At 43.7% G+C, this 21,059-nt stretch overlaps 1 protein-coding gene across 2 annotated transcripts in view; it reads right to left on the bottom strand.

Annotated features, from left to right (window-relative positions):
* Positions 1-21,059, bottom strand: part of LOC133616410 (GDP-L-fucose synthase-like) — a 122,826-nt gene that overhangs the window by 34,880 nt on the left and 66,887 nt on the right. For both annotated transcript variants that reach the window (XM_061975611.1, XM_061975612.1), the window contains exon 6: positions 9,072-9,205. In XM_061975611.1, coding sequence (XP_061831595.1) covers positions 9,072-9,205 — 134 coding nt within the window. The remainder of the gene's footprint in view (positions 1-9,071; positions 9,206-21,059) is intronic.

Raw genomic sequence — 21,059 nt, 5'->3', positions numbered from 1 at the left:
TTTGAGTAATATTTAGCTTTAGCTAGGGTAAGCATGTGTTTATAAGTTATTAAACTATCACTCCATGCTTGATGGAAAACCTCAAGTTTAGTAGCGCGCCATTTGCGTTCCAGCTTTCTACATGATAATTTATGGGCTCTAGTTTCTTCTGTAAACCATGGGGTGCGCCTTTTAGGGGCTCTTTTAAGCTTTAGCGGTGCTATACTATCAATGGTGCAGGGCGTCGTTAAAGTTGTTAGTGAGGTTATCAATAGAGCCGAAATAATTTGGGAATGGTGCCATTACCGAAGGCAGTAGGCCAGCAAGAGTCATCGTTGTGGCAGCATTAATGTTGCGGCTGCTATAGTAGTTATTATTATTAGTTTGTTGACAATGAGTCAGAACTTCAAATTTTATAAGGTAATGATCGGACATTACTTTAGTATACGGGAGTATCGTAACTTTGGAGGTGGTGACACCCCTGACCAGCACTAGATCTATCGTATTTCCGTTGCGATGCGTAGGTTCATTTATTATTTGTGTAAGACCACAGCTATCAATTATAGTCTGGAGCACCATGCACTGAGAGTCCGATGGGGTATTCATATGGATATTAAAGTCCCCCATTATGATTATATTGTCGGCGTGCGTCACTAAATCAGCAACGAACTCTGAAAATTCACTGATGAAGTCCGAATTGGGTCCTGGGGGGCGGTAGATAACAGCCAGGTGGAGAGGCAGCGGTGTGACAAACCTCATAGCAAGCATCTCAAACGAGTTATATTTATTATTTAGGTTCGGGGTAAGATTAAAGTTTTTATTGTGTATGAGTGCAACTCCCCCACCCCTTTTAATGGGACGGGCAATATGCGCTCCCGCATAGCCAGGAGGAGACGCCTCACCCAGCGCAAAGAAATCGTCTGGTTTGAGCCAGGTCTCGGCGAGACCAATAACGTCAAGATTATTGTCTCTAATGACCTCATTAACTAATAGCGTTTTGGAAGATAATGATCTTATGTTTAAGAAGCCCATATTATAGGTAGTGGGCTGTTTTGAGGAGTTTTTGTTGAAATTATCCGTAGCAGCAATATTAATAATGTTGTGTTTATTATGTGTAGTGCACTTTAAATAATTTCGCCCATATCTAGGAATTGATATGACGGGAATTTTCCGATTGTTTGCTTGATGTTGTGATAAACCGAACGCATCATAACTTGCCACCTCAGTAGAGTGCATGTCTACTTCTGACACAGAAAAAACATTTTTTGAGTTGTGTATTGTTCTAAAATAGTTGCTATGTGTGCAGGTATTATCCAGCCTGGCGCTGGCTAGTTCTATTTTAACAAACTTCTCACCCGGACTAGCGTTTCTTTGAGGATTAGCCTTTCGCTTTGTTGTTAGCCCCGCTCGGCATCCCCGCTTCTGCTTCCGCTCACACCGCTTACGTGTCTTCTGTTGACGGTCCTCGCTGGCACTTAACTCCGCTGCTTTAGAGGCCGCTGGATGTAGCCAGCAAAGAATCCCCATGCTAGCGAGGAGGTCGAAAGTACCCGCATCTTTCAGCCTATAACGGCCCGATCTATCCACATCCAGAATCGTCTGTCGGTCGTATCTGATCACGAAGTGTCCACGCTGTGAGCCAGCCATGAAATAGACAGAATTGACGGGTATTTTTGCCAAATCACTCTACACTTCCAAGAGCGTCTGCAAGCCGCTGCCATCAGGGCGCCGCCATCTTGTCATTCATACATATATACATATATATATACATATATATATATATATATATATATATATATATATATATATACAGTATATATAGGGGGAGATCTGTGGTGCGCTACTTGGACACAGGCCGCGGTCTGATCACCCCCGACTGGGGCGCCCGGGCGAGGGTGTCTGATGATTAAAGACCCGAAATACCCTATGACCCCGGGTTTATCACTGAGGACGTGTCCAAGCATCACCGTGAGGTGTATTCTAGTTCTATCACATCTGGCTGAGCCAGTGAAATCCAGGAAAGGCTGGTTGACGTCCACGAAAAGAGTGGTGACAACTGGAGAGACAGTGGACAGCCCGGAGAGACGGCAAACGGGGTAAGGAAGGCCAGCCCCCTGACCTACAGCTCCCTCGAGGGGGCACCCAAATCTTGCTACGAAGAACCCTACAGGAAAATACCCACAGGGATGCCCGAGAGGGGGTGAAGATGAGCATCCCAACCGGACGGATTTAATGGTTATGACTCAAGCAAATGGACAACGGATTACGAGCGCAGTCTGCATATGCGGCAAGGTCTGCAAGAACTCGAGAGGTCTGAAGATCCACCAGACTAAGATGGCCTGCCTTGGGAGGGAACAAGTGAAGCAACGCTCAGAAACGGCAGCCGATGCAACAGTTCCTGTTGTGCTTGCTGCAGAACCTGGTCAGACGGAGGAGGAGCCAGGTCCGGAGTCTCCCCACAGTACCCGGAACCTCCAAGCCACACGTTTCCCCCCACCAAGCAGAAAATCGGAACACCGCCGGGTGAAGTGGCCTGTCGCTAACAGCAAGGAGTGGACCAAGCTGGATGAGGACGTAGATGAAACCCTGGAATCCATTTCGAAGGGTGACGCTGACCAGAAACTCCAAACCATGTGCTCCCTCATAATGAGCATAGGAGGTGAGCGTTTTGGAGTGGAACAGAAGCAAGGAGCAGCTAGAAACCCAGCAAAACTCAATCGGCAAGAAGTCAAGATAAGCGAGTTGAGGCAAGAACTCAAATCCTTAAGACGTCAGTTTAAGGCAGCCGAGGAAGAGGAGAGAACTCCTCTGTCTGAACTCACTAACATTGTAAGAAAGAAGCTCATCACGTTGAGGAGGGCTGAATGGCACCGAAGGAGGGGAAAGGAAAGGGCACGGAAGCGAAGCGCCTTCATTGGCAACCCCTTCACCTTCACTAAGAGGCTTTTGGGCCAGAAGCGAAGTGGTCACCTTGCTTGCCCTGTAGAAGAGATTGACCATCATCTCAATGCCACCTTCAGTGACTTTTGAAGAGATCAAGAGCTTGGCCCTTATGAGGCACTGGTGACTCCAGCAGATCCAGTGTCCCAATTCAATAGTGACGAACCCACCCTGGCTGAGGTTAAGGAAAAGCTGCAAGATCTGGTTCGGTTCCCGACCCCAGCGGTGTACCCTACAAAGTCTACAAGCAGTGTCCACGGCTCCTCAGGCGTCTGTGAAAGATCTTGAAGGTGATTTGGCTGAGAGGGAAAGTTTATGCCCAGTGGAGATACACAGAAGGCGTGTGGATCCGGAAGGAAGAGAACTCCAGCAACATCGAGCAGTTTCGTACAATCTCGCTGCTCAGCGTTGAGAGCAAGATTTTCTTTAAGATCCTGTCCCAACGACTAACCGAGTTCCTCTTGAAGAACGCCTACATAGACACCTCTGTCCAGAAGGGGGGGAAGTACCTGGAGTTCCTGGGTGCCTGGAGCATACAGGAGTGGTGACGCAGTTGATCCGGGAGGCAAGGGAGAGCAAAGGAGATTTAGCAACTCTCTGGCTTGACTTAACCAACGCCTACGGATCTATCCTGCACAAACTTGTTGAAATAGCACTGACAAGACACCATGTTCCTGGGAAGATCTGCAACCTCATCATGGACTACTACAACAACTTCCAAGCAAGAGTCTCCTCAAGCCAAGTAACATCTGCCTGGCACCGCCTGGAGAAGGGCATAATCACTGGTTGTACAATCTTAGTGTCACTCTTCTCCTTGGCAATGAACATGATTGTCAAGTCTGTGGAGGTTGAATGCAGAGGGCCAAAATCAAGATCTGGGACCCGGCAGTCCCCCATAAGAGCTTTTATGGATGACTTGACAGTGATGACTACGTCCATGCCTGGGTGCAGGTGGCTCCTCCAGGGGCTTGAACGGTTCATCACATGGGCAAAGCTGAGCTTCAAGTCAGCAAAGTCCAGGTCTCTGGTCCTAAAGAAAGGTAAAGTTGCCGCTTTACAGTAGGAGGGTACTTGATTCCAACGGTGACCGAAAGACCTGTCAAGAGCCTGGGCAAGAAATTTGATAGCTCCCTGAAGGACGCAGTGGCATTGCAGCAGACAAAGAGCGACCTGACCTCATGGCTCACAGCCATCAACAAATCAGGTCTCCCAGGAAAGTTTAAAGCCTGGAAGTACCAACACGGAGTCTTGCCTAGAATACTCTGGCCTCTGTTAATCTACCAGGTACCAATGACAACGGTTGAGGTACTAAAGAAGACCATCAGCCAGTTCCTAAGGAGATGGCTGGGGCTCCCTCGGTCCTTAAGCAGCATTGCTCTTTATGGCCATTCCACCAAACTGCAGCTCCCTCTCAGGGAACTGTTAGAGGAATTCAAGGTCACCCGCTCCAGAGAGGTAATGATGTACAGGGACTCCGCAGATGTCAAGGTCGCCTCGGCAGGAATCCTTGTTAAGACTGGGAGGGAGTGGCAGGCACAAGAAGCCGTAAGCAGAGCAGAGGCGCGACTGAGGCACCAAACCTTGTTGGGTACTGTGGCAAGGGGGTGGGCAGGCCTCGGCAGCTTTCCAAAGCCACGCTTGGACCGGGCCCATGGCAAGGAGAAGCGCTAACTGGTCCAAGAGGAGATCCGTGCAGATGTGGAGGAATAACGTTGCTGCCGTATGGTCAGCATGTCCAAACAAGGGGTGTGAACAAGGTGGGAGCATGCAGAAACTCGAAAACTCACCTGGGCAGAGCTCTGGAGAGCTGAACCTCTGCGAACAAAATTCCTCATACAGTCTGTGTACGATGTCTTCCCATGCCCCGCCAACCTGCACATCTGGGGCCTAGCAGACACTCCGGAGTGCAAACTGTGCCAGAGGAAGGGCACCTTGGAGCACATCCTGAGCTGTTGCCCAAAGGCATTAGGGGAGGGGCGGTATCGCTGGCGCCACAACCAAGTTTTAAAAGCCCTGGCGGATTCTATCTGCGCAGCGATATAAAACAGCAAATCCCAGGCTGCCCCGAAGCAGTCAATCACCTTCATCAGAGCAGGACAGAAGGCAATCCACCAGCCCAACTTCTCAGGAGGGCTCCTGGCCACCGCTCGTGACTGGCAGCTCCATGTTGACCTGGGAAGGCAACTCAAGTTCCCGGCTAATATCGCTACCACGTCACCCCGCCCAGACATGGTGTTAACATCGGAGTCAACCAAGCAAGTGGTGCTACTGGAGCTGACTGTCCCCTGGGAGAAGCGAATTGACAAAGCAAATGAGCGAAAGAGGGCCAAATACGCTGAGCTCACTGCAAAATGTCGAAGTAACGGCTGGAGAGCCCGCTGTGAACCAGTCGAAATTGGGTGCAGGGGTTTTGCTGGTCAACTTGCCAAATAAAACAAGGAACATGTTACAAAAATGCACACTTTTGAAACCCCTGCTATAGATAATAAAAAATTATATCTGATAAATGTATCGATAAAAAGCAGAGCCTGATGACGCATGCACGTTTATCACAACTCTCTCGCTCTCTTTGTCTCTGCCCCTCCCGCACGAATGCTGCTGTGCACCTTCACAATTTGTTTTGTTTTTAACCTTCTTAACCCTGAACGTACATCGAAAATACACGCAACCCTAACTCAAAATGCCGGACATTTGAGGCATTTAAGAAACACCGCCCGAGAGCCCCGCAAAAGAGGACATGACCGGTGAGCGATCGGTTTCACGTCCGGTGAAACCGATCGCTGCTCTTTTGCTAGCATGCTAGCAGCTAATGGGCTAGGACAGACTGACCATACGTCCTCTTTTCACCGGACATGTCCTCTTGCGGAGCTGTCAGGGCGGAGTTTCATAAATGCCTCAAATGTCCGGCATTTTGAGTATTGTTTACACAACGTGCAGTAAGTACGCTACTTAATATGTCCGTGTGGAAACTCATTCGGTACACTTCTGCACCGAAACAAAACCCCCATACCGAAACGGTTCGATACAAATACAAGTACCGTTACACCCCTATTATTTTGATTATTGTTTCTCAGCTGTTTGTAAATGTTGCAGTTTATAAATAAAGGTTAAAAAAAACAAAAACCTAGCCTCTGCGCATGCGCATAGCATAGATCCAACAAATCGATGATTAATCGCCAACTATTTTTATAATTGATTTTAATCGATTAGTTGTTGCAGCCCTAGTATATATATATATATATATATATATATATATATATATATATATATACATACACACACAGGATGCATATATACATACATACACACACAGACACACACACACACATATATATATATATATATATATATATATATATATATATATATATATATATATATATATATATATATATACACAAACAAGATGTGTACATATACGTATTTATGCATGTACTGTATATAAAAAAGGTTGTCAACGTTAATGTGTTAACAATTGTGGTTAATAAAAATTAATAATCGCGTTATCAAATATGAATGGTGATTAATCCTTGCCCGGAAGACGCGTGTATTTGTTACATAGTGTATGATTGCAATGAGTGGCAGCCCATTTACATACATACAGTAATTGCACATAGGCATTCGTCTTCTTCTTTTAGTTTTCTGGCGGCACGCAGGTGTTCGCAACCACGTCAATCTTTTTAATGAATGGGAAAAGGGGGAGTGACGTATGCCGTAAAGCAAGTCAGCACATTTGTAGTTTTTTTTTGTGGCAGGGTTCCTGCCAACCTCCTCTAAGTCACTATTTCAATAAAAGCAATACAGACCCCTCAGGCCAGGACATAGGTGTCATTCAACTAGTTTCAAATCGATGTATCATCCCAAGTTATGAAAATATTTTATTAAGGTTGAAAAGTTACTTAGTGTTGCTTTAAAATATTACTACTGGCAAGATAATATGTTTTGACAGCTAGGGCAAAAAATGTTTGCTGTGTGTGGTAGTTTGCACTAACTTTGTCATGTATATTACCGCTATTTGCATTACAGTAACATTATACATTATACCAGGGGTGCTCACACTTTTTCTGCAGGCGAGCTACTTTTCAATTGATCAAGTCGTGGGGATCTACCTCATTCATATATATAATTTATATTTACTTATTTATGAAACATATGTTTTTGTTAACAAGTTAAAGGTGTTTAATGATAATACAAGCATGTTTAACACATATAGTTAATATTGTTAATAAATTAAAGGTATTTAATGATAATACAAGAATGTTTAACACATAGTTAATATTGTTAACAAGTTAAAGGTGTTTAAAGATAATACAAGCATGTTTAACACTTATAGTTAATATTGGTAATAAGTTAAAGGTGTTTAAAGATAATACAAGCATGTTTAACACATATAGTTAATATTGTTAATAAGTTAAAAGTGTTTAGAGATAATACAAGCATGTTTAACACATATAGATTCCTTTCTTTCATGAAGACAAGAATATAAGTTGGTGTATTACCTGATTCTGATGACTTGCATTGATTGGAATCAGAGAGTAGTGCTGATAAGGTCCGCATTTTCGAATGGAGGAGAAAAAAAGTCCTCCTTTCTGTCCAATACCACATGAAAGTGGTTGGTTTTTGGCATTTTATTTATCCAGCTTCCGTACTCCTTTGTATACACTTTACAAGAAATACATTGTCGGCAAACTCCGTAGCTTGCTAGCTTGTGCACGCGAGCTTTCTGAGACTCTTATTTTGGTAGCGCAGGCAGGATGAAGCAGCGCTTTTATTGTGCAACTGTGCAGTCGGTCTTTGGAGTTTTGACGACAGGTACGGCGCGAGAGTCTGTTGAAATAAAGTGTTTCTCGCCTTCCAGTCGGTAATTTTAATGAGCTGGCAGCAGCCAGCGTCATCTCAGAAGACCCTCGGGTGCCGTGAATGTCAATCAAGTGACGAAAGTGACGTCATAGTGAAGATTTATGATCGCTCATTTTTAGGACTATTTTTTTAATGGCTGGCTGGTGATCGACTGACACACCCTCCGAGATCGACCGGTAGCTCGCGATCGACGTAATGAGCACCCTTGCATTATACGGTCCGCTCCCTGTATGATCAGTGTCAGAGCTTGGTCCACAACGCCGGCAGTAAGTCGGACCCGTTTCCAGTGAGGGTTGGACTCCGCCAAGGCTGCCCTTTGTCACCGATTCTGTTCATAACTTTTATGGACAGAATTTCTAGGCGCAGTCAGGGCGTTGAGGGTATCTGGTTTGGTGGCTGCAGGATTAGGTCTCTGTTATTTGCAGATGATGTGGTCCTGATGGTTTCATCTGGCCAAGATCTTCAGCTCTCACTGGATCGGTTCGCAGCCGAGTGTGAAGCGACTTGGATGGGAATCAGCACCTCCAAGTCCGAGTCCATGGTTCTCACCCGGAAAAGGGTGGAGCGCCATCTCCGGGTTGGTGGGGAGATCTTGCCCCAAGTGGAGGAGTTCAAGTACCTTGGAGTCTTGTTCACGAGTGAGGGAAGAGTGTATCGTGAGATCGACAGGCGGATCGGTGCGGCGTCTTCAGTAATGCGGACGCTGTATCGATCCGTTGTGGTGAAGAAGGAGCTGAGCCGGAAGGCAAAGCTCTCAATTTACCGGTCGATCTACGTTCCTATCCTCACCTATGGTCATGAACTTTGGGTCATGACAAGATCACGGGTACAAGCGGCCGAAATGAGTTTCCTCCGCCTGGTGGCGGGGCTCTCCCTTAGAGATAGGGTGAGAAGCTCTGTCATCCGGGAGGAGCTCAAAGTAAAGCCGGTGCTCCTCCACATCGAGAGGAGCCAGATGAGGTGGTTCAGGATGCCACCCGAACGCCTCCCTAGGGAGGTGTTTCGGGCACGTCCGACCGGTAGGAGGCCACGGGGAAGACCCAGGACACGTTGGGAAGACTATCTCTCATGGCTGGCCTGGGAACGCCTCTGGATCCCCCGGGAGGAGCTGGACAAAGTGGCTGGGGAGAGGGAAGTCTGGGCTTTCCTGCTTAGGCTGCTGCCCCCGCGACCCGACCTCGGATAAGCGGAAGAAGTTCGATGGATGGATGGATAACATTATACATTTTATGAATGAAACAACTATTGCTTATGCATCATTTCGTATGTACTTTAAAAAAATATATACTTACTTTTGGCAATATAAGCTTTGTGAATTAGACCTGGCAGCACATGACCATCTTCAATACTGAAGTTGTCATGTGGACCAAACACATTGGTGGGGATCACAGCTGTGTAGCAACGTTTATGTTGCTGGAAATAGGCCCTGCACAACACCAATGCAGTTTGTTAGACAATTTAAAACAGGGAAAATTTCTACAGATGAAAAATATGTAGGCAAACAGGCTCTAACGCAAATTAGGAAAAATATGCCACTTGCAGAAGGTTGACCAAAAATAAAATGGGACTTATGAGCCCACCTACAGCCTCTGGAAAAAATATGAACTTGCCAATCTTGAAAGATGCTCCAATCAGTTGTTTAATATTGTAGAAAACAAGAACAGACAAGACACAAAACTATAGGCATTTTAAATTGTAAACTTTCTGGCTTTAAGAAACACTAAACGAAATCAAGAAAATAAACAGTGGTGGTCAGTAAGAGTCTCATTTTTAGATCAAGCAGAGTGAAAAGAAATGGCCTCATACAATTCTGAAAAAATACGGAATCATAAAAACAAACAAACAAAAAACACTCAAATTGTTGTTCATCTGTTCCTCTGGCTTTATAACAACTTGCAGTCTCTGATGTATGGACTTAACAAGTGACAAACAGTACTCTTCATCAATCTTGCTCCAACTTTCTCTAATTGCTGTTGTCAGAGAAGCTTTGCAGGTTGGAGTCTTGCCATGGACATTTGTCTTCAATTCATATTTGTTTAATTAGATTGAGATCTGGATTATTTGCAGGCCATGACATTGACTTTATGTATCTTTCTTCAAGGAACGTTTTCACACTTTGTGTCTACAGCAAGTGCATTGGGATCTTGAAAATGATGTCATCATTCCCAAACATCCTTTCGATTGATGGAATTAGAAATGTAAACGTGTACATTTATTGAAGATTTAATGACAGCGTCATTACTTGACCTTCAGCCCCATATTATCAACGAATGTGGAAATGTGCATGTTTTATTTAGGCAGTCATCTTCAAAAATCTTACTGGACTGACATCAAACAAAAGTTCCAGCATCATCACCTTACCCAATGCAGATTTGCGAATTATCACTTAATAGGACTTTCATCATGTTTTACAAACATACTGCTTTAAAGTGTTCCGTTTTGATGTCATTAAGACAGAAAACTTAAAGCAGTGAAGTTGACGCTTTGAGATTTTCCTTGGTCTACCAGTATGCTTGCCTTTTACAGCCTTTCCATGTTGTTTGTACTCGGTCTAGATTTTAGACACAGCGGACTGTTTATTTAATAGAAACATGGCTTCATGAAGATATTTTGCAGACTCTCTCATTGATTTGGAGCCATTTCTCTTTCATCCGAGCAGTCATATAGAACTACTATACCTGTCACTGAGACCCTTTTACCTCCCAAGAAAGTTTAAAAAAAAAAATTGTGTGAATGCTTTGGAGTATTCACACTAGGGATGTCCCGATCCGATATTTGGATCGGATCGGCTGCCGATATTTGCCAAAAATTGCGCATCGGCAAGGCATGGGAAAATGCCGATCCAGGTCTAGTTTAAAAAAAAACTCCGGTCCGTGTTTTCCAACGCACCGATTTAAATAATACATTCCACTTTTCTGCTGCTCCGTAATTTCCGTTCCGAATTTTCCAGCACACCTTCAACACATCCACATGTCTGTGAATTCTCACGCAGTTGCTTTTAGCTGCTGGCATTACACGACAGGCTCTTCTCACTCTTTCCTGTGTCTCCCTCTCACAGACAGCAGCGCATCTTCTTACACACGTCACATACTGTCACGTCATACGTCACATACGTATACGTCCTCCCCGAGCAGAGAGGTAGCAGCATGGCTAACGTTAGCTGTGATGCTAGCGCAGCCGTGCGAGCAACGCTCCCTCTGAGGTGCTCGCCTGTGCAATTGCGCACTGTTTAAGCGTCCTCTGCGCATAGCAAATCTATGCCACGCACAAAATCTAATAAAAAAATAAGCGCATAACAATTTTCAACACACCGACACGACAGAGAAAACAGTTTTTGTCATCATTGTTCAAATATTGTGACGTCTGTCGAGACGCTTATCTCCATTTGGTGCCACACGTCCACACCATCAAAATGCTGAGGCAAAAATTTCCACATCAACACCGTATGAAAAAATTTGTGATTTTTTTAGTTGTGATTTCCTTCTCTGCATGAAAGTTTAAAAGTAGCATAAATTAATGCAGTATGAAGAAGAATGTTTTAATGTAGACATGCAAGCCTTGAAAGAAAATTTTGAAAATCAAGACTACATTTCCTGCAAATGGGTGCATTTCTACCCTATATTTTAACTTTAGATTTATTCTCATATCAAACTCTTTTGGCTGTCTTTTTGACGCTTACATCCGGCGCCCCCCCTCCACACCCTGGATTATAAATAATGTAAATAATTCAATGTGATTATCTTGTGTGATGACTGTATTATGATGATAGTATATATCTGATAGTATATATCTGTATCATTTCAGTTGAAAAACTTATTGGGTGTTACCATTTAGTGGTCAATTGTACGGAATATGTACTTCACTGTGCAACCTACTAATAAAAGTCTCAATCAATCAATCAAAACACATAGAATCATCATACTGCTGTGATTATATACATCAAGTGTTCATTCAAGGCTAAGGCAAAATATCGAGATATATATTGTGTATCGCAATATGGCCTTAAAATATTGCAATATTAAAAAAAGGCCATATCGCCCAGCCCTAGTTCAATGATGCCATTTCTGTTTGTCATGTATAATTTTGTCTATTTTGTGTTTATCCTTGAATAAACAGGTCAGTTTCTTGTTACCAACCATTGTGTATTATTCAAACTCCCCTAATTCAGCTGGCTAGTTGTTATCAAGAGTACTAAAACCCTTTTCAACATGATTCTGACAACTAAGTAGGCTAAATAACTTTAAACTTTAATACATGATCGGATAGGCCAGTATCGGTCAGTATCGGTATCGGTATCGGATCGGAAATGCAAAAACAATATCGGTATTGGATCGGAAGTGCAAAAACCTGGATCGGGACATCCCTAATTCACACATTTGCTTTTCTACACCAAAATTAATCTATTTATTATTGTGTGAATGCCTAAGCATTCACACATATAAGATTCAACACTAAAAAACGATCTATTAATTATTATTATTCTGCCGCAAAACTTTTGCGCACTCCACAGCTTTCTCCCTATTTACAATCAATGGGAAATATGCATCAATCCATTTTCTACCGCTTGTCCCTCTCGGGGTCACGGGGGGTGCTGGAGCCTATCCCACCTCATCGCAGGGCCAACACAGCTAATACAATAGACATCATATCCCGCATTTCTCATCCGCTTTGAACCGTTCCAACATCCACACACTCCACTCACCATGCATATTCAAGCCATCATGTTTCCCGGTTCCCAAAATTCCCTGATTACAAGGAATTACCAGGAATTGCCCTCAATTGCAAATGAATGGGCTATATACAAACCTCTCCGTATCCCACAAATCTCAATCGATATGAACCATCCCAACATCTACACACTTCACTTACCCTGCTAGTATGCTAACGTTTAACGTGCACGTTAACTGTTAGCATACTTGTGAGAATGTTAGCATGCTAACGATTTACGCTAGATTTTTATTTATTTTTTGCTAATTGTGTATGTTTAAACTTAAATATCATGGTTTGTTATCATTAAAGAGTATAATTAAAGTATGCTGACAGTGAGCATGCTTGTGAGTTCATGAGTATGCTAACGGTTTATCCAAAATGTTTTTTGCTTATTTTGTATGTTTAAACCTGAAATTCAAGTTTTGTGATACTCGGTGCTGTCAAGCAATTATGGTAATAGTTAACATGCGTAAGCACATTAACTGTTAGCATACTTGTGAGAGCGTTATCATGCTAACATTTTATGCTAGATTTTTTCACTAATTTTGTATGAATCAACTGAAAAATCATGGTTTGTGGTACTTAGTTTCAGGTCCGAGTCATTTCTTCAACATTCAAGAACTGTCAACATTCAAACGATTCCAACAGTCATTCTCCATCCAATCAGCATTTCAGTTCAGCTTCAGCATTGGGGCATTCATCCATCCATCCATCTTCTTCCGCTTATCCGAGGTCGGGTAGCGGGGGCAGCAGCCTAAGCAGGGAAGCCCAGACTTCCCTCTCCTTAACCACTTCCTCCAGCTCCTCCCGGGGGATCCCGAGGCATTCCCAGGCCAGCCGGGAGAGATAGTCTTCCCAACGTGTCCTGGATCTTCCCCGTGGCCTCCTACCGGTCGGACGTGCCCGAAACACCTCCCTAGAGTGACATTCGGGTGGCATTCTGACAAGATGCCCGAACCACCTCATCTGGCTCCTCTCGATGTGGAGGAGCAGCGGCTTTACTTTGAGCTCCTCCCGGATGACAGAGCTTCTCACCCTATCTCTAAGGGAGAGCCCCGCCACCCGGCGGAGGAAACTCATTTCGGCCGCTTGTACCCGTGATCTTGTCCTTCCGGTCATGACCCAAAGCTCATAAGTGAGGATGGGAACGTATATCGACCAGTAAATTGAGAACTTTGCCTTCCTGCTCAGCTCCTTCTTCACCACAACGGATCGATACAGCGTCCGCATTACTGAAGACGCCGCACCGATCCGCCTGTCGATCTCACGATCCACTCTTCCCTCACTCGTGAACAAGACTCCGAGGTACTTGAACTCCTCCACTTGGGGCAAGATCCCCTCCTGGCACTCCACCCTTTTCCGGGCGAGAATCATGGACTCGGACTTGGAGGTGCTGATTCCCATCCCAGTCGCTTCACACTCGGCTGCGAACTGATCCAGTGAGAGCTAAAGATCTTGGCCAGATGAAGCCATCAGGACCAAATCATCTGCAAATAACAGAGACCTAATCCTGCAGCCACCAAACCGGATACCCTCAACGCCCTGACTGCGCCTGGAAATTCTGTCCATAAAAGTTATGAACAGAATCGGTGACAAAGGGCAGCCTTGGTTAGAGTCCAACCCTCACTGGAAACTGGTCCGACTTACTGCCGGCAATGCGGACCAAGCTCTGACACTGATTATATAGGGAGCGGACCGCCACAATAAGACAGTCCGTTACCCCATACTCTCTGAGCACTCCCCACAGGACTTCCCGAGGGACACGGTCGAATGCCTTCTCCAAGTCCACAAAGCACATATAGACTGGTTGGGCAAACTCCCATTCACCCTCAAGGACCCTGCCGAGAGTATAGAGCTGGTCCACAGTTCCACGACCAGGACGAAATCCACACTGTTCCTCCTGAATCCGAGGTTCAACTATCCGGCGTAGCTTCCTCTCCAGTACACCTGAATAGACCTTACCGGGAAGGCTGAAGAGTGTGATCCCACGATAGTTTGAACACACCCTCCAGTTCCCCTTCTTAAAGAGAGGAACCACCACCCCGGTCTGCCAATCCAGAGGTACTGCCCCCGATGTCCACACGATGTTGCAAAGTCTTGTCAACCAAGACAGCCCCACAGTATCTAGAGCCTTAAGGAACTCCGGGCGGATCTTATCCACCCCCGGGGCCTTGCCACCGAGGAGCTTTTTAACTACAAACTCCGTTTCCATTTGAGTTGGGAAATTGTGTTAGATGTAAATATAAACGGAATACAATGATTTTCTAATCCTTTTCAACCCATATTCAATTGAATGCACTATAAAGACAAGATATTTGATGTTCAAACTCATAAACTTTATTTTTTTTTTGCAAATATAATTAACTTAGAATTTCATGGCTGCAACACGTGCCAAAGTAGTTGGGAAAGGGCATGTTCACCACTGTGTTACATGTCCTTTCCTTTTAACAACACTCAGTAAACGTTTGGGAACTGAGGAGACACATTTTTTAAGCTTTTTAGGTGGAATTCTTTCCCATTCTTGCTTGATGTACAGCTTAAGTTGTTCAACAGTCCGGGGGTCTCCGTTGTGGTATTTTAGGCTTCATAATGCGCCACACATTTTCAATGGGAGACATGTCTGGACTACAGGCAGGCCAGTCTAGTACCCACACTCTTTTACTATGAAGCCACGTTGATGTTACACGTGGCTTGGCATTGTCTTGCTGAAATAAGCAGGGGCGTCCATTGTAACGTTGCTTGGATGGCAACATATGTTGCTCCAAAACCTGTATGTACCTTTCAGCATTAATGGCGCCTTCACAGATGTGTAAGTTACCCATGTCTTGGGCACTAATACACCCCCATACCATCACACATGCTGGCTTTTCAACTTTGCGCCTATAACAATCCGGATGGTTCTTTTCCTCTTTGGTCCGGAGGACACAACGTCCACAGTTTCCAAAAACAATTTGAAATGTGGACTCGTCAGACCACAGAACACTTTTCCACTTTGTATCAGTCCATCTTAGATGAGCTCAGGCCCAGCGAAGCGGACGGCGTTTCTGAAAAACGGTTTTCGCCTTGCATAGGAGAGTTTTAACTTGCACTTACAGATGTAGCGACCCACTGTAGTTACTGACAGTGGGTTTTTGAAGTGTTCCTGAGCCAATGTGGTGATATCCTTTACACACTGACGTCGCTTGTTGATGCAGTACATCCTGAGGGATCGAAGGTCACAGGCTTAGCCGCTTACGTGCAGTGATTTATCGAGATTCTCTGAACCCTTTGATGATATTACGGACCGTAGATGGTGAAATCCCTAAATTCCTTGCAAAAGCTGGTTGAGAAAGGTTTTTCTTAAACTGTTCAACAATTTGCTCACGCATTTGTTGACAAAGTGGTGACTGACCATTTCATGGAATCTACTTTTATACACAATCATGGCACCCACCTGTTCCCAATTTGCCTGTTCACCTGTGGGATGTTCCAAATAAGTGTTTGATGAGCATTCCTCAACTTTATCAGTATTTATTGCCACCTTTCCCAACTTCTTTGTCACGTGTTGCTGGCATCAAATTCTAAAGTTAATGATTATTTGCAAAAAAAATTATGTTTATCAGTTTGAATATCAAATATGTTGTCTTTGTAGTATATTCAACTGAATATGGGTTGAAAATGATTGGCAAATCATTGTATTCCGTTTATATTTACATCTAACACAGTTTCCCAACTCATATGGAAATGGGGTTTGTACCTCGGCAACCTCAGCCCCAGAAATAGGAGAGCTCACTACAGATTTCGCAGGCACTGCTTCCTCATATGAAGACGTGCTGGTAGGATTGAGGAGGTCTTCGAAGTATTCCCTCCACCGATCCACAACATCCGCAGTCGAGGTCAGCAGAACACCATCCCCACCATACACGGTGTTGACATTGCACTGCTTCCCCTTCCTGAGGCGGCGGATGGTGGTCCAGAATCGCTTCGAAGCCGTCCGGAAGTCGTTTTCCATGGCTTCCCCGAACTCCTCCCATGTCAGAGTTTTTGCCTCTGTGACCGCTGAAGCCGCACACCGCTTGGCCTGTCGGTACCTGTCTGCTGCCTCCAGAGTCCTATGAGCCAAAAGAGCCCGATTGGACTCTTTCTTCAGCTTGACGGCACCCCTCACCGCTGGTTCTAGGATTACCGCCACGACAGGCACCAACCACCTTGCGGCCACAGCTCCAATCGACCGCCTTGACATAGAGGTACGGAACATCATCCACTCGGACTCAATGTCCAGCGCCTCCCTCGTGACATGTTCAAAGTTCTTCCGGAGGTGGGAATTGAAACTCTCTCTGACAGGAGACTCTGCCAGGCGTTCCTAGCAAACCCTGGGCCTGCCAGGTCTGCCTGGCATCATCCCCCACCATCGCAGCCAACTCACCACCAGGTGGTGATCGTAGAAAGCTCCGCCCCTTTCTTCACCCGAGTGTCCAAAATATGAGACCGCAAATCCGATGACACAACTACAAAGTCGATCATGGAACTGCGGCCTAGGGTGTCCTGGTGCCAAGTGCACATATGGACACCCTTATGTTTGAACATGGTGTTTGTTATTGATAATCTGCGACGAGCACAACAGTCCAATAACAAAACACCACTCGGGTTCAGATCCGGGCGGCCATTCTCCCCAACCACGCCTCTCCAGGTTTCATTGGCGCTGCCAACATGAGCGTTGAAGTCCCCCAGTAGAACAAGGGAATCACCTGGGGGAGCACTCTCCAGTACTCCCTCGAGTGAATCCAAAAAGGGTGGGTACTCTGAGCTGCCGTTTGGCGCGTAAGCGCAAACAACAGTCAGGACCCGTCAACCCACCCGAAGGCGGAGGGAAGCTACCCTCTCGTCCACTGGGTTGAACTCCAACCAATTCAAACCATTCCACCTTCGACATATTCCACTCATTCTTTAAATTCAAACTATAATTTTTCCAGGAATTGCCAGAGTTACCAGTTTTCCAAACCCTACTTTCACCCTTTTTTCTGTTGACTACTCCTCCCAAATTTTTCAACCCACATTAATCATTCCACTGTCAAAACATTACCCTTAATCATGATAAAAAACAAAGTTGTTTTTTGAACTGGAAACATTCCCGGTTTTCCAGAAATTCCAGGAATTCCATTTCTCATTTAAAAATGTTACTACTTGAACATTTATCGACCGTTTAAAAAAATTCCAACACCAACCATTAACTCATTCAGAACATTCACATTTTTTTCATTTCCCCCAAAATTCCCTCTTTTCCCGAAAATCCCAAATTTACATGAAATTCCCATTGAAAAGAATGGGACATTTTTCAAAGTACCACAACTCACACATTGTTTATCCGATTCAAACCGTTCCAACTTCAAAATATTCAGCCTGTTCAGGAAATGTGTACTCTCTTTCAACAAATTAAAAAAAAATCCCAGATTTTCTAAAAATTCCCAATTTTCAGAGACATTTTGCCCATTCAAAATGATTTGTCCATTTTTTTAAACTTCCACGATCCCCACATTTTTTTAGCCGATTCAAACCATTCCACCTTCAACACATTCTGGACATTCAAACTACCATTTTTCCACATTAAACATATTTACAGGAATTCCTGTTTTTTCTAACCCTATTTCCACTCAAACATTTTTTCACCGATTCAAACCATTTCAACACCAATTCAGCTCATTTGGGACATCATGCTATTTATCACCTTCAAGAAATTCCCGCTTTTTCTGAAATTCCCAAATTACCAGGAAGTTCTCATTGAAATGAGTAGGACAGTTTTCCAAGTTCCTTAATTACCACATTTCTCAACCAATTTAATTAGTTCTAACACCAACATGTTCAGCTCATAAATTGTATTGCATTAAGCCATCTTGGAAGTATGCTGGCTGTACTCCTGTCAGAATGTCAATGTTAGCATGCTAACGTTATATGCTAGTATTTTAGCTATTTTTGTACATGTTAAATCTAATAATCACAGATTATGTTTGTTGGTGCCATCTTAGAAGTATGCTAGCTATTCCCCTGTTATCATACTGCTGTTAGCATGCTAACAGTTTATGCAAGCATCTGAGCTAATTTTGTACTTTTTAACACAATAGTCATATTTCGTTACTTGGCGCCTTCTTAAATGTATGCTAGACTTTCACCTGTTAGCATGCTAATATTGGTGTGCTAATATTAGCACGCAAATATTTTATGCTAGCATTTGAACAATTTTTTAATGTTTTGAATTTAATAATCACGGATGGTGTTACTTGGTGCCATCTTACAAATATGCCAGATATTCCCCTGGTATCATGCTACTGTTAGCATGCTAACAGTTTATGCTAGCATTTGAGGTAATTTTGTACTTTTAACCCATGGATTTCGTTACTTAAATGTATGCTAACCTTTCACCTGTTGCATGCTAACTTTAGCATGTTAATACTAGCATGCTGATGTTTTATGCTAGCATTTTAGCTAATTTTGTACATTTTAAACCTAATAATCTTGGATTCTGTTACTTGGTGCCATCTTGTAAGTATGCTAGCTGTTCCCCTGTTACCATGCTAATTTAGCATGCTAAGATTTTATGCAAGCATTTTAGCTATATTTGTACTTTTTAACCCAATCACCATGGATTCCGTTACTTGGTGCAATCTTAAAAGAATGCTAGCTGTTTCACTGTTACCATGTTAATGTTTATGCTAGCATTTTTACCTAGTTTCATATTTTTTAACCTAATAAACATGTATTCGTTACTTGCCTCCATCTTAGAAGCTCTTCATCTATTAGCATATTAATGTTAGCTAGCTAATGTTTTTTTTTCTAGCATTTTAGGTAATAATGTACAAAACCCAAAACCAGTGAAGTTGGCATGTTGTGTATTTCGTAAATAAAAACAGAATACAATGATTTGCAAATCTTTTTCAACATATATTCAATTGAATAGACTGCAAGACAATATATTTGATGTTCAAACTGAGAAACTTAATTTTTGCAAATAATCATTAACTTAGAATTTAATGGCAGCAACACATTGCAAAAAAGTTGGCACAGGGGCATTGTTACCACTGTTATATGGCCTTTCCTTTTAACAACACTCAGTAAACGTGTGGGAACTGAGGAGACCAATTTTTGAAGCTTTTCAGGTGGAATTATTTCAGATTCTTGCTTGATGTACAGTTGTTCAACAGTCCGTGGTCTTTGTTGTGGTATTTTACGCTTCAAAATGTGCCACACATTTGCATCAGTCCATCTTCGATGAGCTCGGGCCCAGCAAAGCCGGCGGCGTTTCTGGGTAATTTTGATAAATGGCTTTCGCTTTGCATAGTAGAGTTTTAACTTGCACTTACAGATGTAGCCATGAACTGTAGTTACTGAAGGTGGTTTTCTGAAGTGTTCCTGAGCCCATGTGGTGATATCCTTTACACACTGATGATGTTTTTTGATGCAGTACCGCCTTAGGGACCTAAGGTCCATAATCGCTTACGTGTAGTAATTTCTCCAGATTCTCTGAACCTTTTGATGATATTACGAACCGTAGATGGTGAAATCCCTAAATTACTTGCAAGTACTTTTACTTAACTTAATAGCTTGTTGAGAAATGTTGTTCTTAAACTGTTCACAAAGTGGTGACCCTCGCCCCATCCTTGTTTGTGAATGACTGAGCATTTCAATGAAGCTGCTTTTAAACCCAATCATAGCACCCACCTGTTCCCAACTAGCCTGTTCACCTGTGGGATGTTTCAAATAAGTGGAGGCGGCATGGCGTAGTGGGTAGAGCGGCCGTGTTAGAAACCTGAGGGTTGCAGGTTCGCTCCCCGCCTCTTGACATCCTAATCACTGCCGTTGTGTCCTTGGGCAGGACACTTCACCCTTGCCCCCAGTGCCGCTCACACTGGTGAATGAATGATGAATGATAGGTGGTGGTCGGAGGGGCCATAGGGGCAAACTGGCAGCCACGCTTCCATCAGTCTACCCCAGGGCAGCTGTGGCTATGAAAGTAGCTTACCACCACCAGGTGTGAATGAATGATGGGTTCTCACTTCTCTGTGAAGCGCTTTGAGTGTCTAGAAAAAGCGCTATATAAATCTAATCCATTATTATTATTATTATTATTATTATTAAGTGTTTGTTGAGCATTTTTCTCAGTCTTTTTGCCACTCATGCCAGCTATTTTGAAACAGGTTGCAGGCATCAAATTCCAAATTAGCTAATATTTGCAAAAAAATAATGTTTTCCAGTTCGAAATCATTGTATTCTGTTTTTATATACAATTTACACAACGTGCCAACTTCACTGGTTTTGAGTTTTGTAGTTACACCACTGTACAGACACCAGACTCAGACACCTGAAAGGGAATGTCACATGACTTCAAAGGACTTCATGTATGCACCTGCCATCATTTTAACTATGACACAGCATTTTCTGAAAATCGTCATGCCAAATGAAGTCTGATTGTGGGCAAACACTTTGAGATATGGACTTTTCGTAAACACCGCGAGCGCCTCAAGGCTTTGGTGAACCTTCCAGTGTTCTTGGATTTCCAATACATTGAGTTTGAGTGAGTAGGAACATTTTAATTTTTG

Source organism: Nerophis lumbriciformis, linkage group LG14 (assembly GCF_033978685.3).
Source record: "Nerophis lumbriciformis linkage group LG14, RoL_Nlum_v2.1, whole genome shotgun sequence".
Classification (NCBI taxonomy): domain Eukaryota; kingdom Metazoa; phylum Chordata; class Actinopteri; order Syngnathiformes; family Syngnathidae; genus Nerophis; species Nerophis lumbriciformis.
The sequence above is the reverse complement of the archived record's forward strand: the minus strand, read 5'-3'. Positions and strand labels throughout refer to the sequence as shown.